At 32.5% G+C, this 15,005-nt stretch overlaps 2 protein-coding genes, 1 long non-coding RNA gene and 1 pseudogene across 3 annotated transcripts; 1 reads left to right on the plus strand and 3 right to left on the minus strand.

The window, feature by feature from the left end:
- Nucleotides 1-2,192: 2,192 nt before the first annotated feature.
- On the minus strand, nucleotides 2,193-8,020 carry LOC132254812 (uncharacterized). Its single transcript, XR_009467192.1, has 3 exons — nucleotides 7,927-8,020; nucleotides 7,176-7,304; nucleotides 2,193-2,291 (listed from the first exon to the last, which is right to left on the minus strand). It is a non-coding gene; the product is annotated as an uncharacterized LOC132254812 (long non-coding RNA).
- Nucleotides 2,937-6,626, plus strand: LOC100853728 (putative pentatricopeptide repeat-containing protein At1g56570; annotated as a pseudogene).
- A 1,883-nt stretch (nucleotides 8,021-9,903) lies between the features above and the next one.
- Nucleotides 9,904-10,928, minus strand: LOC132254740 (uncharacterized). The gene is made up of 3 exons (XM_059740952.1): nucleotides 10,379-10,928; nucleotides 10,094-10,270; nucleotides 9,904-10,012 (listed from the first exon to the last, which is right to left on the minus strand). Exons 1-3 carry the CDS (start codon nucleotides 10,606-10,608, stop codon nucleotides 9,904-9,906), a joined length of 516 nt encoding a protein of 171 aa, XP_059596935.1. The 5' UTR covers nucleotides 10,609-10,928.
- A 75-nt stretch (nucleotides 10,929-11,003) lies between these two features.
- Nucleotides 11,004-12,028, minus strand: LOC132254780 (uncharacterized). Its single transcript, XM_059741295.1, has 3 exons — nucleotides 11,755-12,028; nucleotides 11,562-11,672; nucleotides 11,004-11,467 (listed from the first exon to the last, which is right to left on the minus strand). The coding sequence occupies exons 2-3, from the start codon at nucleotides 11,670-11,672 to the stop codon at nucleotides 11,033-11,035; spliced, it is 546 nt and encodes a 181-aa protein (XP_059597278.1). The 5' UTR covers nucleotides 11,755-12,028; the 3' UTR covers nucleotides 11,004-11,032.
- Nucleotides 12,029-15,005: the final 2,977 nt, after the last annotated feature.

Here is a 15,005-nt window from a genome sequence, read left to right on the forward strand (position 1 = left end):
TGGGGTTGATCAATTGATTAAGTCTAGTAGTTTTCATATAAGTCTTTTATGGTCTTCCTTGTTTCTGCACTCTACTAAAGAGTTCATGGAGTACTCCTACTGAAACCATGGGCAGTAGTTCATGCCTCATAACAACCGATCATGGGTGAACCAACCTAGAAATTCGATTTATATACCAACAGCATCTGTATATGTGTTTTCCTATTTACTTGCTAGCTACTAAATAGTCATGACTAGGGTGAACATGGTGATAGCAGTCAATTCTTTTGTTCAACATAATTATTATTCCTGACAATCAAGTATATATATAGAAATAGATATATAGATATAAAAAAACATACCATTACTGTTGCCTTGATAATAGTCTCGCGCGAGTAGCCAAACAGGGACGCATGCATCTTTGAGCTTGGTTAGCATGATGTCTATGAAGTCCTGCCTACTGCTGGCCTCACTGGCCTAATTATTATACTGATTTCCCTTGCGTCAATGTTTAAATTCCAACATGCCCGCTGCCACCAAATTGGAATAATTTTCCCCGTCAGGAAATTTTTTCCTCTCACGTGTTCGTCCTTTCTAATTTCCTCTAGAATGTTCCACTAACATCAATAATTTATTTTTGGAGCTAAACGGCATGCACTCTTACAGAGCAATCTCCTCCAACTGCTTTTTCAATGCATGTTTTGATTTTTCAACACTAAGCATGGAGTATTGCATTCAATTGCGTTAGTCAAAGAATTTAGCTGCGTTTGATGCTATGTCTAGCTAGTAGCATGCAGAGTTTTTCAAATCACATCAGGTATCAGCCAATGAAATCTGGAGGTTATATTTTTATTGAAGAAGCATGCGGGACTGAATAATTTTATATACAATACAAAATTTTCATGGTCGTTGTGCTTGAGGAGTCAAACACCCATTTCTATAATCAAAGGCAAACAGATTTTTCTTTCCTTTTGGGATAAATAAATTTCTGAATAACACTTGTGTACTCAACATTTAGAGGAAATGTTATGGTAATGCCTCTGAGTACAAATACCGTTATCTGAAATTAAAGAGGAATTAAAAAAATATGAAGAATTTCTTTTATAAAAAGATCATCAAATTCTTAAACCTCTTAGTTAAAATTTTGTCTTCTTTCAAGATGGCAGCTCTGGTTTTAAAATTTTTATAGGAACATAACTCCAACGTATTTTACCCATTCTAGTTGCCAAATTACACAAAGTTTAGGTAGTCTTCAGGATATATGGTTGTTCAATTAATAGAAACGTATACCGCTATTAATTGGAGATCAATAGTTATTTTCTATAACCCAAAAAAAAAATGTACAAGGAAAAAAATGTAAAAAGGAAGTCTTATAAACTGACAAACTCCTCTCTTTGAGGAAGGGTGTCATTAGAAAATTTTCTTAACTATGGAAGACACTCTGATCAATTAACTGTCTAATATGTCCAATGGTTTTCCTATTTAATTTCTTCCACTCATCCTCAGTTGTAGTAACTGGCTTATAACCCCTACATTCAATGGGCTCAAACAACTCTTTGCAATATAGAATATCGTCCATCTTAGTCTTCCAAATTGAATAATTGGAAGTTATGAGTTTAATCATTCCACTATCATCCTCCTTCATTTAATTCACACAAGAGATCCCACCAATAATCAATCTGGCTCTAATACCACTTATTAGGTGAATTCACAATATTCCAACTAACACCATAATTTTTCTACCCTTTCTTTGTGCAAGACTAAATAGGCAATATCAATTAGCAACAAAAAATAATTAAACTCATGCAATAGAAAATAAATCAGACACCAGAAATTTTTAACGTGGAAAACCCCTCAATGCGAAGGGAAAAACCACAGGACCTAATCCAGTTCAAACTTCCACTATCAATAGTGTTACACTTGTCTTTTCTAGAATAATCTCTAGAGGCTTCCAAATACATCAAGAACACATGTAGTCTTGGATTATACAATCTCTCTTGGCAAAAACAAAGAAAATTGGAGAAAGTATACCAAAAATGTCATTACTATTCATGGGCAGTAACATAATTTCCTGATCTCAAAATCTGATCTCCACCGTTCAGATTGTAGCTACTTGATTTTCAAACCTCTTCTCCAAATTTCAACTCAATCGGACCACAAATAAAGCGGGATCGACTCGTTGATGGAATTTGGGCAATGAGATGCGTTTTTCTCTCTTTTCTCTTCTCTTTGGTTTTCCCGATCGTTTTTTTCTTGCCCCCAAATCACAGTAAATGAGAGTTAGGATGCGTACCCGAACTACTTCTCAAGCGCTATCATAAAACATCAAAGTTAGTATATAAATATAGCACACAACATGTATTTAATCATAGAGAATCAAGCATACATCTAAGCACCTAAGGATCACATCAAGCATAAATGAAATTCACAATAACATGCATGTTCATAAAATTTCAAAAAGTTAGTGATAGAGAATGTACCTAGATAGCTTGCATAATTCATAAGATTCCTCAAAAAAAGGCTAGAGTGGTTAAGACAAGTATATATCATATAACATCTTTATTATGTCTAATATACATTCCAAAGCCAAAATTGAGCTAAGATAAATCAAATGACTCCAAAAATAATACCAATTCAAGCAAGTACTGAGTCATAAGCATGCATATAATAAAGGGAGCATCACAAAAATAATTTCTAGAAAAAAATGTCTTGGAGTGGAATTTAATCACAAAAAAATTTAGGAAACAACTCCTACACGTCTAAAACGAGATACCCAAATCCAAACACTCATTTGAATGAAAAATTGCAACAAAGACACCCGAAAATTCCAAAAGGTCCAGATTAGGTAAGAAAAACTGTCCTGCATAAATGAATTTTTTAAAAATAATAAATGATCCATTAAATCATTAAAAAAAAATCACACACATATTTCAAATTGTCTATATCACATAAAAAAATGAATCCAGGGTTGGATAGTACTCAAAAATATTTTTAAAACACTCAAGCTAATCAGATGTCCATAATTCAGCATATGCAGTAAGTACGACTTTGAAAAATCATATCTCCCTCAAAAAGGTATATTTTTTAATATTTCATGTGTCTAAGATCAATTTCAAAAATCCTAGAATTGAGGAAAAATATTGAATCAAATTTAAAAAGTCTTCTGGCATTTATTTTTGCAAAAAGATCTTGGGTGTCCAGAACTAGGTGAAAACGGAGCCTCCCTAAAAACTCGTTTATATCTCAATGTGGAGTGGAGGGTTGATCCAATAAAAATTGAAGCTATGGTACCATGGTCAAAGCCGAAAACACTTAAGGCTCTAAGGGGACTTTTAGGCCTTAGAGAATATTTTCTCAAGTTTATTCAAAACTATGGGAAGATTGTTACTCCTCTAACCAATATGTTGAAGAAAGACTCATTTGAGTAGATGCTGACATCGGTGTAGGCAATTGAGAAGTTAAAGCTCATTATGACACAAGATCGAGTATCATCCTTTCTTGAATTTTCAAAATGCTTTATTGTCGAATGCGATGCTTTTGGTGTTGGTGTTGGTATAGGTATAGTGCTATTACAAGAATAACCCATTGCTTACTTTAGCCAAGTACTATATGGGAAACACCTTTTATCTACTCATGAGAAGGAAATTCTTACTTTAGTTTTGGTAGTATAAAAATGGTGACCTTATCTATTAGGAAGGAAATCACTATAATAGATCAACAACACTAGCTAAACAAACTAATGGGGTTTGATTTTAGCATTGAGTATAAGAAAGGAGGAGATGATATAGTTGTCTATGCCTTGTCAAGGTGCCATGAAGCTAAACCAGTTGTCAGGTCTATTTCTCCATTTTCAAGTCTAATACCTTACTGGGTAGATGTCATCAAAGAAGAGCTTAAGGCCAACTCTTCTATAGAAGTGCTTAAGAATTGAATTCAACAAAGTGAAGCCACAAAGTCATGGTAGATTGTGGATGGATTGATCTTGTATAAGGAGAGTATTTTTCTTCCATATGCTTCTAACCTCTCAAATGATATTATCCAAGAGTTTCATGAAAGCACACATGAAGGGTACGTGAAGTCATTTAAGAGAACCAAGGCAAATTTTTATTAGAATGGAATGAGGAGACAAGTTAAAAAGTTTATCCATGGGTGTGATGTTTGTTAGCACCATAAAATTGACCAAACTAAGCTTTTGCGATTGTTGCAACCACATCTAATTCCACAACAAATTTAGGAAGATATTTCAATGGACTTTTGTGGAAGGCCTACCCATGTCAAATAGTAAGTCTACTATTTTTGTTGTTGCTGTTGATAAACTTTCCAAATATGCAGACTTCATTCCTTTTTCACATCCTTATACTGCCATTGAAGTAGCAAGATTATTTTTTTATTACATTTTCAACTTACATGGCCAACCAAAATTCCTTGTTTGTGATCGAGATCCTCCTTTTACTAGTGTGTTTTGAAAAGGCTTGTTTTGCTTAAATAGAACCTCATTTAATTTTAGCTCAAGTTGCCATCCTCAAATTGACGGTCAATGTGAGGTGGTTAATCGAACCTTAGAGATGTACTTGAGATGCTTCACAAGTTCTAGGCTAAAAGAATGAATGAAATGGCCAGCTCTCATGGGCAAAATACTATTACAACGTACACAAGTTGGCATTCAACTATTAATAAGCCCCATTCGATGTCATTTATGGGCGAGAGCCACCAAAGCTTTTGAATTACATTCCAGAACACTAGATGTATCCACTCATGACTACTATCTACCACTCATTTTCATCCAATTCCACTCATAGTGAGAAACTTGATTCAATTAGTCCAAAACTACATGCAGCAGTGACTAAACATGGGTTTGAATCCAATCTTCTTGTCATGAATTCTATACTAGACATGTATTGCAGGTGTAGTTGTTTCTCTAAAGCAAATAGATATTTCTATGAAATGAATCAAAGGGATTTGATCACATGGAACACCTTGATCGCAGGATATGAAAGATCCAATCCAACTGAGACATGTAAATAGTCCTTTATCTGATGCCACCAATATCTGATTCTTTGTTTAAATATACTTAAAGTATTCTCAAAACTGTGTTTGCTTGCTATTTTCATAGCAAGAAACTTGTTGACTGGCTTGCCAGAGAATATTTGAAGGCTTTCACGTCTCATTCATCTTGACTTTCATCAGAACAGTGAGTGAATCAAGTCTCTACAAGGTTTTTCCAGTACGTATGTAAAGTTTTAGAGGAATTAATAGTGGTTTTTAAGTATACTCTTTTATCTGAACTATTTTCTCTCAACTCTTCTAATGAAACATGTGCATCTGAGTTATGCAGGAATTTCATCAATACCAGCATCAATAAAGGGTTGTTGTTTCCTTGTAGAGTTTTATATGGGGTCATATTCTCATTCCTTGTTGCAACAAAATTTAGATATTTGGGAGTGTCTAGTGTACGTAGATTTTCTTTCATTTTAAATCTTTTTATATTTGATATTCATCTAGTTGTTATGGCTTCAAGTTTCAAGAATAACGTGTTGTCTTTGCTACCAGCAGAGATTGGGGCACTTTCTCTTTTAGGGACATTAGATCTTCACTCAAACCAGGTGGGTAGACATTCTATATTCAGTTTAAGTATAAAATTTATCCGACCAGTGTCAAATTCTTCTGAGACTTCAAATATACCCTCTTTGAGTGATTTATCCTACATGTTATTTCTTCTTATCTTAGTTAGCTTCATATTTACCAGCATTATGGCTGCCTGCATGACCTTAGCATTTTTGAATTGTGGACAACAGATTCATGGGAGGATTATTCGAAGAGGCCTTGATGGGAATTTGGCCTTGTCTAATGCCCTTATAGACATGTATTCCAAATGTGGAAATATTGCTGATTCGCACCAAGTTTTTGGGGGTATGTCTCATAGAGATTTGGTTTCTTAGACTACCATGATGATTGGGTATGGGACTCATGGGTATGGAGAAGAGGTTGTTGAATTGTTTGACAAGATGGTCAGGTCAGATATTAAGCCTGACTGAGTCTTGTTTATGGGCATTCTTAGTGTTTGCAGTCATGCTGGACTTGTAGATGAAGGCTTGAGATATTTTAAATTAATGGTGGGTGATTATAACATTAGTCCAGACCAAGAGATTTATGGGTGTGAAGTGGATTTGCTAGGACATGTTGGGAAAGTTGAGGAAGCTTATGAACTCATAGAGAGCATGCCATTCAAGCCTGATGAGTGCGTTTGGGGGCCATTTCTTGGAGCTTGTAAAGCACACAGGTTTCCCAATTCCAGAAAATTAGCTGCTCACAGGATATTGGATCTAAGGCCTAATATGGCAGGGACTTATGTGATGCTATCAAATATATATGCAGCTGATGGTAAGTGGGGGAGTTTGTAAGACTGAGAAAGTTGATGAAAAGAATGGGAAATAAAAAGGAGACTAGTAGGAGCTAGGTCGAGGTAGGAAATCATGTCTATAGTTTTGTTGTTGGGGATGAGGTGGGCCCCAAAATAGAGGGGATATATCAAGTTCTGGAAAATTTGATTGGGCATATGAAGGAATCAAGGTATGTTCCTGATTTAGATTGCTTGATATATGACTTAGAAGATGGCACTTGAGAAGCAGTTGAAGTCCAAAAGGTGAGAAAACCATATACAAATGGGGGATTGAAGAGAGTCATTTGATTTTTATGAACAACCTCGAAGTGGGTACTAGCAAGAAAGTTTCGAGGTGAATTGACCTTTCCATCTTTGAAAGAGATCCTATTTTATTATAACAGAGAAGAAGAATGATCTGTAGTAATAACATGATGGTGTGCAACAAATAAGACATCTTATCAGATCAACAAAGACCATTGTTTTTATATACAAAATTCATAATGTACTTATCTTATGACCTTAATTTGTACTACAACACATTAATAACCAAAGAGAAATGCATTGAAAGATTATTCTTCAACTTACTTGGTTGTGAGTGCCCTTTGTTGTTTGGGACAACTTCTAGGACTGTAGCTTTAGATTTTGATAACATGTTTACAACCTCAAATCCATGGATGTGAAATGAAAGACAAGATGTGTTATTTAAAATGCATACCATGTAGGACTAAGACATTCAACTCCTAAACCAAATTCAGGTTGATACGATCTTTGAAAATTTTGAAATCTCAAATTTAATCACTAGCAAGGAGCTAACCTTAACTTGTTATGGCATTGGCAAACCAAAAACTAATTGATGAGAGGAGCTTTCCTTCCATGGTGAACACCATTTCAATGGAGAGGAAGAGTGGCACTTTCCTTTATGTTGGATAACATTTCTATGAACCTGCAAGATTAACAAAAGACAAGGTTAAACTCATTTTGTAGCATTACTAAGACAGCCAAGTAAAATCTACTTTAGATAGATTATGTATCATTTTTTATTCATAAAATCTACATCCAATGTATATTAAACATGTCACCTAATCTTTTGCAAGTATGAAAAAAAAACAACATTATTTTATATTTGTGTTTGAAAGTTCATTAAAAAGATATAAATATGTATCCTAAATATATCAAAATGTATCCACAAACAACCTAACAAGTATACATGATCTTATACTATTATCAAATATATATATATATATATATATATATATATATATATATATAAGATATTTACTAAAAAAGAACCAAACATTAAATAATTATGCATGATAACAAGAATTTATACATGATTTTATACTCTAAAAATTGCAAGTGCTACAAATGCCACCCAACCTCTTGCAAGTAAAAAAAAAACAAAACAAAACAACATTACTTTAAGTCTATATTTGAAATTTTACTAAAATGATATTAACATGTACCAAAATTTATGCGAAAAGAATCCAACAAACATACATAATAAAAAAAAAAACATGAATTAGTACTTTCATCAAATGTATCTTTTAAAAGATATAGGTATGCACCCAAAAGTATCCAAAACTTCAGCATCTATGCATGACAATAAGATCTTACTTATGATCTTGTCATCTCAAAATTGCAACAACTGCAAATGTCACCTGAAACCTTGCAAAGAGAAAAGATGCAACATTAATTGAAATGTATGTCTGAAATTTTATTAAAAAATTATAAATTAACATACCCACTATACTTGGTCTAAGATAAGAGTGCTAAAAAATGAGACCCATTCAGATCTCACTTCATCTAACTCAGCTCGTGAATAGGTTTTTTTTCCTTCAAACTAAAATATATGACAAGAGAAAATATGTTATTGTGAAACATTAAATATATGTATAAGTTCTCATGTACTTATGAAAATACATAGGCAGATAAACCTGAGATGTTAAGAGACTTCTATTTGCAATTATGTCTCGCATGTATCGCATGACAAAATATCCGCACATGACACCATCCAACTGTTTGGGCCCCTATGAGCAAAATTATAGCAACAAAATTTCACAATCAAATATGACATCATATAAATTTGGTCAATTTTTTCATCATTCACATTTTAAATTTAAAAAAAGAATGAATGACATAATGTTAGTTTCAAGTAAAATTTGCACCTAAATTATACTCAATACATGTCTAGCATAATACCTTAAGCTCCCATGTTTACAACTTGGGGGGTTAAATTAGGTAAAATATAAGAATGTACAATAACATGTATATGTGAAATATGGAGAAAAAAAATGAATAGATAAAGGTAATGATTAATTATATTTATTAAGAATAGTGATTAACTTTAAAAAAATATAATAGTTAACTTTTGTCTATGTGAGAATATCCCTTAGAAAAGATCATGACTTTGAAGACTTCATTAAGGTAAATCAATCAAGCTTCAAGAGCAATTATCGATAATATATTTGGAAATATGTAGTATTAACCTCATTTTACATCTCATAGATTGACATTATAGAAGAGAAATGCAATTAGTAATTATAAGGAATAAATGTTTTACATATGAACAATTTGATTGAAGATGGATAAAAGAGTAAAGAGTTTTGATTAAAGAGAGAAAGAGAGAGAGAGAGGTTGTGCCTTACAAGAAACATCTAAACTAAATATAGGATGTATATAAGACATACTAAGGTTAAAAGAAAGATATAAAGAACAACTCACACCTAAGTAACATGATCAAAGCTATCTAAAGGATCCCCATTGCTTCCTTACCCACACACACATCTAAATTGTTCTAAAGGATTGTAAATGCTATGGATATAGTGATCAAAATTTAATAATTGTTCTTCCTATGACCAACATTTCAAATTGACTAATTATGTATATATTAATTTTTTTATGCTTGAATTTTCTAAGGTTTGATCTTCCACATCATAATACAATTGAAAAAAGTCTTCTAGTCATGCATTTTTAACAAAAATTTTACTATTTTTCTTCTAGTTTCTATTACTATTTCTTGAAATATTAATTGTAGAAGGTAAAAATGGATCATAAATCTTTCAATCACATGAAAAAATGGGTTTGTTCTTTTTTAGTACTACTTCATTAATTAATAGTGGAATAATGGACATATGAGTACATTGTATTCATAGCATTTTAGATTATATTTTCGTAAGGTAGTGAAACAAACATATATGGTATCCTTCTCAACTCAAGTTAGAAATAGGAAATAATAACAAAAACAATTATAAACTAAGAAAATTCATATATATATATATATATATATATTCATGTGAGAGAAAGCCATATAGAATCTTTACATTTCAAAAATCAAGTAAATTTTCATTCAAGAAAGCAACTTAAATGTAGGTAAGTCTTCAAAAAGTTTAGGAGAAAAAAAAAATGTAACCTCAACAACCATCCACTTGAGCTCTTTTTTAGATCCTTTCTTCTTTTGAGATACAAAAATTTGAAACCCCCTACAAAAAATAAGATTACATTAGTGTTCGTTTTGAGATATGAAAACTAAAATTATGGTAGGTTTACATGTTCACAATATCTTTTATATCTTGGTATGATTGTTGCAATTGCGAGTCTAAATAGTAGACTATTTGTGATTTGAGGTCAATTACAGCCAAAACCCAATGAAACCTACAATATATTAACATATAATTTAGATAAATAGCATTTATAAGGCTAAGAAATTAAAAACAATTATGATTAACAACTTACCTTGGGTTATATGGAAGAAAAACCAAGTTTGCCAATTTGGAGTCAATTAGGCGATCAGCAATGAACCTTGCTCTTTTTTCAATTTGTGGGGCCATTGTTCCAGCCTTGGACACCATTCCTGGATGAATAAATATAATTTTCTCCTGTAGTGTCTCATCCAGATGTTCATGCAACCGCCTAATGAAATATCACCCAATTTAGAATTACTTAACAAAAAAAAAAAAAAAACAACTTCTACTTATTTATATCATGAATGTAACATAAAGATTTACAACAAAATCTCACCAAATATAGAAACATATGCAATTCATAGTCAACTCTTTTGCAGAAATTACATCATTCATTTCAGTTGTCAAGAGGAAAGTTTGAAATTTCATCCCAAAAACATTGATTGGAAAGTCAACTTTGGGTGTCGGTTTACCCTCCAACATTGCTGAAACTGTTTTAGAAAAAAGTTGTACATCTCTAGGATTCTCATATTTGATTTTCTTTGGGGATGCTTGTATCTTCTTCATTTTATTCTTCCTCTTGCCAACATCCTAAACACATAAATAGATGCATGACATTAAAATGAAAAATAAAGAAACCAAGAGTGTAGGAAAATATAACTCAACTTTGAAAGTTTGGGTATAACGTTATTCACCTCATCATCATCATTTATCACAAATGCAATAGGCCACAAAACCTCATATCCAACACCCTCCCTTATTGTCCTAATGTTTTCAGAAAGTGGGAATGGAAGAAGTGCATTAGGTTGAAGAGGGTAAAGGATGACTACTAATATATTAGCACCATCAATGGAAATCTGTGAATCTCGTAAATAAGTTCCATATGCAACAATGTTATCTTCAATTTCAAGAGCTAATTTGCATTTATAAACCTGTAAAAACATATTTTGTAATCCTTAGTCTTTCATTATAGTTATTTTATATATTGTTTTTATAAATTTAACTTAGAAAAAGGCATATATACCTGAGTTAGTGGAGAAGCTTTTCGAGTCCCTTGTGCTGATAGGTTCTCCACATGAGCACTATCATGAGTCTTCCCTCCTATTTCTTCATGTTGCAACAATTGTTTCCTTATGTTTGTGCTGCTCACTTTAGAGCGAGGTGTGAGGGGTTCTTTTTTTCCAGATTTCAAAGCAATGATCTCCTCTTCCAAGCTCTTGACTTTCTCCATTAACATCCTTTGACATTCCTCCTCTTCAAGAGTTTTTGTGGGTTTTAGTATGTTGAAGAATTGTTTGGGCTTTTTTTTTCCACCTTTTCCTCTAACCCGTCCAGGATGCTCTAATGTACCCAATGCTAAAGTGAGGATATCCTTTTGGCCAACACATGTGATCTTCCCTTCCTCAACAGCCTTTGTCAACTCATCCTCCAAAAAAATATAAGATACTTCAAAAGTCATATTAAATAAAATAAAAAACAAATGAAATTGACTAAAACTAAGTATAGGTTTGACAACTTACAATCTTTTCCACTACAGGCCTCGTAACTTCATCATATTCACCTTTTTTCAATCTTGCTAGCTTCCACAAGACCCATCTATCAATAGGTTTCCTCGAACCTGTCTTTTGCATCTATCAAAAAACAAAAAAGTGAAGTAATTAAACTTTACAAAAGTAAATGTCCAACAAAATAAAATATACTAATTCAACTTACCAATTCTTCTTGAAGTCCTGCATATCCTTTCCTACTCACTCGATGAATATAAACGTATTTTGCCCTCCTTTCTTTTCCTTTTTTTGATTTAACTTGAAACTCTTTTGACAACCTATTAGCCACTAACTTTCTCCAGTCTTCAATTGGAATGTAATTATATTCAGTTGGTGGCTGCAAAAGATACTCGGGCTTATCCTTATAAGGCAGGATATACTCTTTTGTCAATCTGTGCCTGAATGACCTAAAGCTAGTCCCAATAGATGATATGACGTTGTTTTTGCTATTCTCATCAACCAAGAATGCACCCTAAAATATAAGATCTTGATTATTTACACAAAATAAAGGAAAATAATTTCATTAGATTACTACATACTTTATAAGAAGATATTGATTATTTAATAATCATGTCAGTCTACACAAAATATAGAAAAATAATTTCAATAGATTTCTATATACCTTAACGCAATCCCATAATTTCTCCTTCAATTCCACAGGCACTACTCTCCAATCAGTATGATAAACTGGCACCATGGTTCGTGCTAACACACCCATATATGATACAAGCTGTACATATCCCTCACCCACTCCCTCACCATCATCATTATATTGAATGTCAATTTTCAGTCCTTCACTTCTCTTTTTAGCAATTTCAGGTTTTAAAGTTGGGCCTCTTAACCTTTTTGGTGAAGTAATCTTCTGTTTTCCTTCCTTTTCATCCATCTACATGGCAATCAAAAGAATATGATTAATCTCATAATACATACATACATATATATATATATATATATATATATATATCTTACATTCAAAAGTAAAACATGATATTTTAATAGTTACCTGCTTTTTATCTCTTCTTGGAGCCATCCGTAAAAATGTAGCACTTTTCTCCCAAGTTCCCAAATAATTCAGAATTAGGCAATAATAAACAACACTTGAAAATGTATCTCAACTAAATCTAAAGAAATTAGTTACGAAATGATTTCATAAGTATGAATAAATCATTGTTGTACAAACTTTGCAATATATGAAAATTAATCTTAAATGTTGATTATGAAATATGCATAAAATTAATAGGCTAATCTATTGCTAAACCTCAACAACAACATATCATCGAGTTTAAAGAAAATTACCATGACTTATCTTATAAACACACACACACACACATTCTACCATTATAGCTTAGTTAAATTACATCTATTTTAGTCACTGCTGTTATAAGGTCCTAATTGGAATGCATGTTTCTAGTTAGGATGCAATACTCATAAAATGAAGTTTAAGAGTGTGGGTTGAGGATGCATTGCAAGGTGTTTGATTTTCCTACTATTAAGCATATAAGTATTAATCATATGTAATGAGATGTGGTTGCCTTAACTTTAATGATTCTAGGATACATGGCTTCACTTACACAATATTGAGGATGGAGTAATGTCACTAATAGTTAACAATAACAAACCAAAGACTACATTCGTTGAAGTAAAATAAATTGAAGAAGATTTTCTCTAAATTCACATAAAGTCAAAAATCCACCAAATTCACATTAATGAAACTTTATTTGAATTTTTTAAAACTAATGTTATCAACTTGATCAATTATCTCTCAAAAGTTTTGTTCTCTAGCATAAACAAGTGACCTAAAACAAAGGAAGGAGCAAGAAAATAAAAATTATGGTATTCATACACCGTTTCAGTTGGAAATAAGAATATTCAACTATCAATAAAAACATATTTTTCCATTGTTAGATGACTCCTAACGAAGATCAACTTCATATAAGGTAGGTTGTTATTATGTTTACAGTTAGTTCATATATGTTATTTATTAATGTTTCAAACCGGTTCATTATGGGTTGGTGGATTCAATCTATCTTCCCATAAAACCTTTTGCTTTGTTTTGCATAGTACGTAGTTTAACACTTTGATTTAAAGTTTTTAATTCAAATCTATGGAAACCTTCAATGCAATTACCCCTTAAATTATTTAAAAGTTGAATCAATATGAAATAAGTGAGTAATGGCTTTATCTTGTCTAATCTTAAATTAAACATACATTATCAACATATAAGCAACATTTATTTAACTACATATCAATTAAGCTCAAATGAAAGTTCAAACTATTCAAAATATATAAATATGATGCTAACTACCACTACTACAAAAATACTAAATAATGACGCTTAATTTCTTGACGTTTTTAAAAAGCGTCAATGAATTAAACCAATAATGGCGCTTTTTAAACGATGACACTTCCTTAACATTTACATTGGCGCTTGAAGAAATTCAATTAACATTGGCGTTTTCGTATATAAAATAATGACGCTTTATTGAAGATGACGCTTAAAAACGTGTCATTGATAAATATGAACATCCTTGGCGCTTGTTGCAAGTGTCATTGTCTCCTGCATATACATAATGTCTTTTCTTAGCACTTTTTACAAGGGTCATTGTCTCTCGTTATATATACACAATCCATATTTTCCCTTCTCTAAAATAGCATTTCATCTTCACAAACACCATCTCAACCCGACAAACCCCCATTTGTATAGGAAAGCTACCTGTAGATGATTTCACCGACGAACACATGGGCGACCACTAGGAACCAACTGGTGACTACCAGTAAACGACTACAGACCACCAGCCATTAGTCAAAGACTTTATCGACAATATTTAGAAATGAAACCCTAATCCATTAGAGACTCCCGAAAATCCACCATCACTACCCTCGCACCAAAACTATCTTCATTCCTGACAAGGAGTGCCAGAAGCTTAACCTCCTCACTACCAATTGCTTACAAAGGAATTCTCTTGAACACGAGCAACCTTCTCATCGACATAGCTGTTGTCGTCGATGAAGACTTCTTTCAAAAGTAACTCAATAGTCTCCTTTGTTCTATGATTCATTCTTTTTTCATGATGAAATGCTAAGTTTTGATTTTGTTCTATTATTGATCCACTATTAACTGCATTTCTCATTATTTTATATTTGGGAGAATAAGAAAATTTTGAATCTCCATGTTTTGTGTTTTTTTATATTTTGGATCAGGTAGTGATTTTAGATACAGTTGAAGTGAGAATAATATGCTGATGGAGAATTGTTTTCGATGTGCTGCTGTTGCAATACGCCTGTAGAGTATTCATGTTCCTTCATCTGACTTTGTCTTGGAGTTCTTCTTACGTGTAGACTGCAGGGATGCTGAAGAACAAAAGAGGATGCTTTGTTCATTGTCCATCATCATATAGAAGGTTTGCCCGAGCCTAA

Source organism: Vitis vinifera, chromosome 12 (genome assembly GCF_030704535.1).
Source record: "Vitis vinifera cultivar Pinot Noir 40024 chromosome 12, ASM3070453v1".
NCBI lineage: Eukaryota > Viridiplantae > Streptophyta > Magnoliopsida > Vitales > Vitaceae > Vitis > Vitis vinifera.

Excerpts from the sequence above, each read along its gene's own strand:
- LOC132254780 (XM_059741295.1), bottom strand. The coding sequence starts at position 11,672 with ATGCAAAAGACAGGTTCGAGGAAACCTATTGATAGATGGGTCTTGTGG. Across the intron at positions 11,468-11,561 it reads GGCCTGTAGTGGAAAAGATT|GATGAGTTGACAAAGGCTGT; the intron begins GTAAGTTGTCAA and ends ATTTTTTTGGAG.
- LOC132254740 (XM_059740952.1), bottom strand. The coding sequence starts at position 10,608 with ATGAAGAAGATACAAGCATCCCCAAAGAAAATCAAATATGAGAATCCT. Across the intron at positions 10,271-10,378 it reads TGCATATGTTTCTATATTTG|GCGGTTGCATGAACATCTGG; the intron begins GTGAGATTTTGT and ends ATATTTCATTAG. Across the intron at positions 10,013-10,093 it reads TTTCTTCCATATAACCCAAG|GTTTCATTGGGTTTTGGCTG; the intron begins GTAAGTTGTTAA and ends AATATATTGTAG.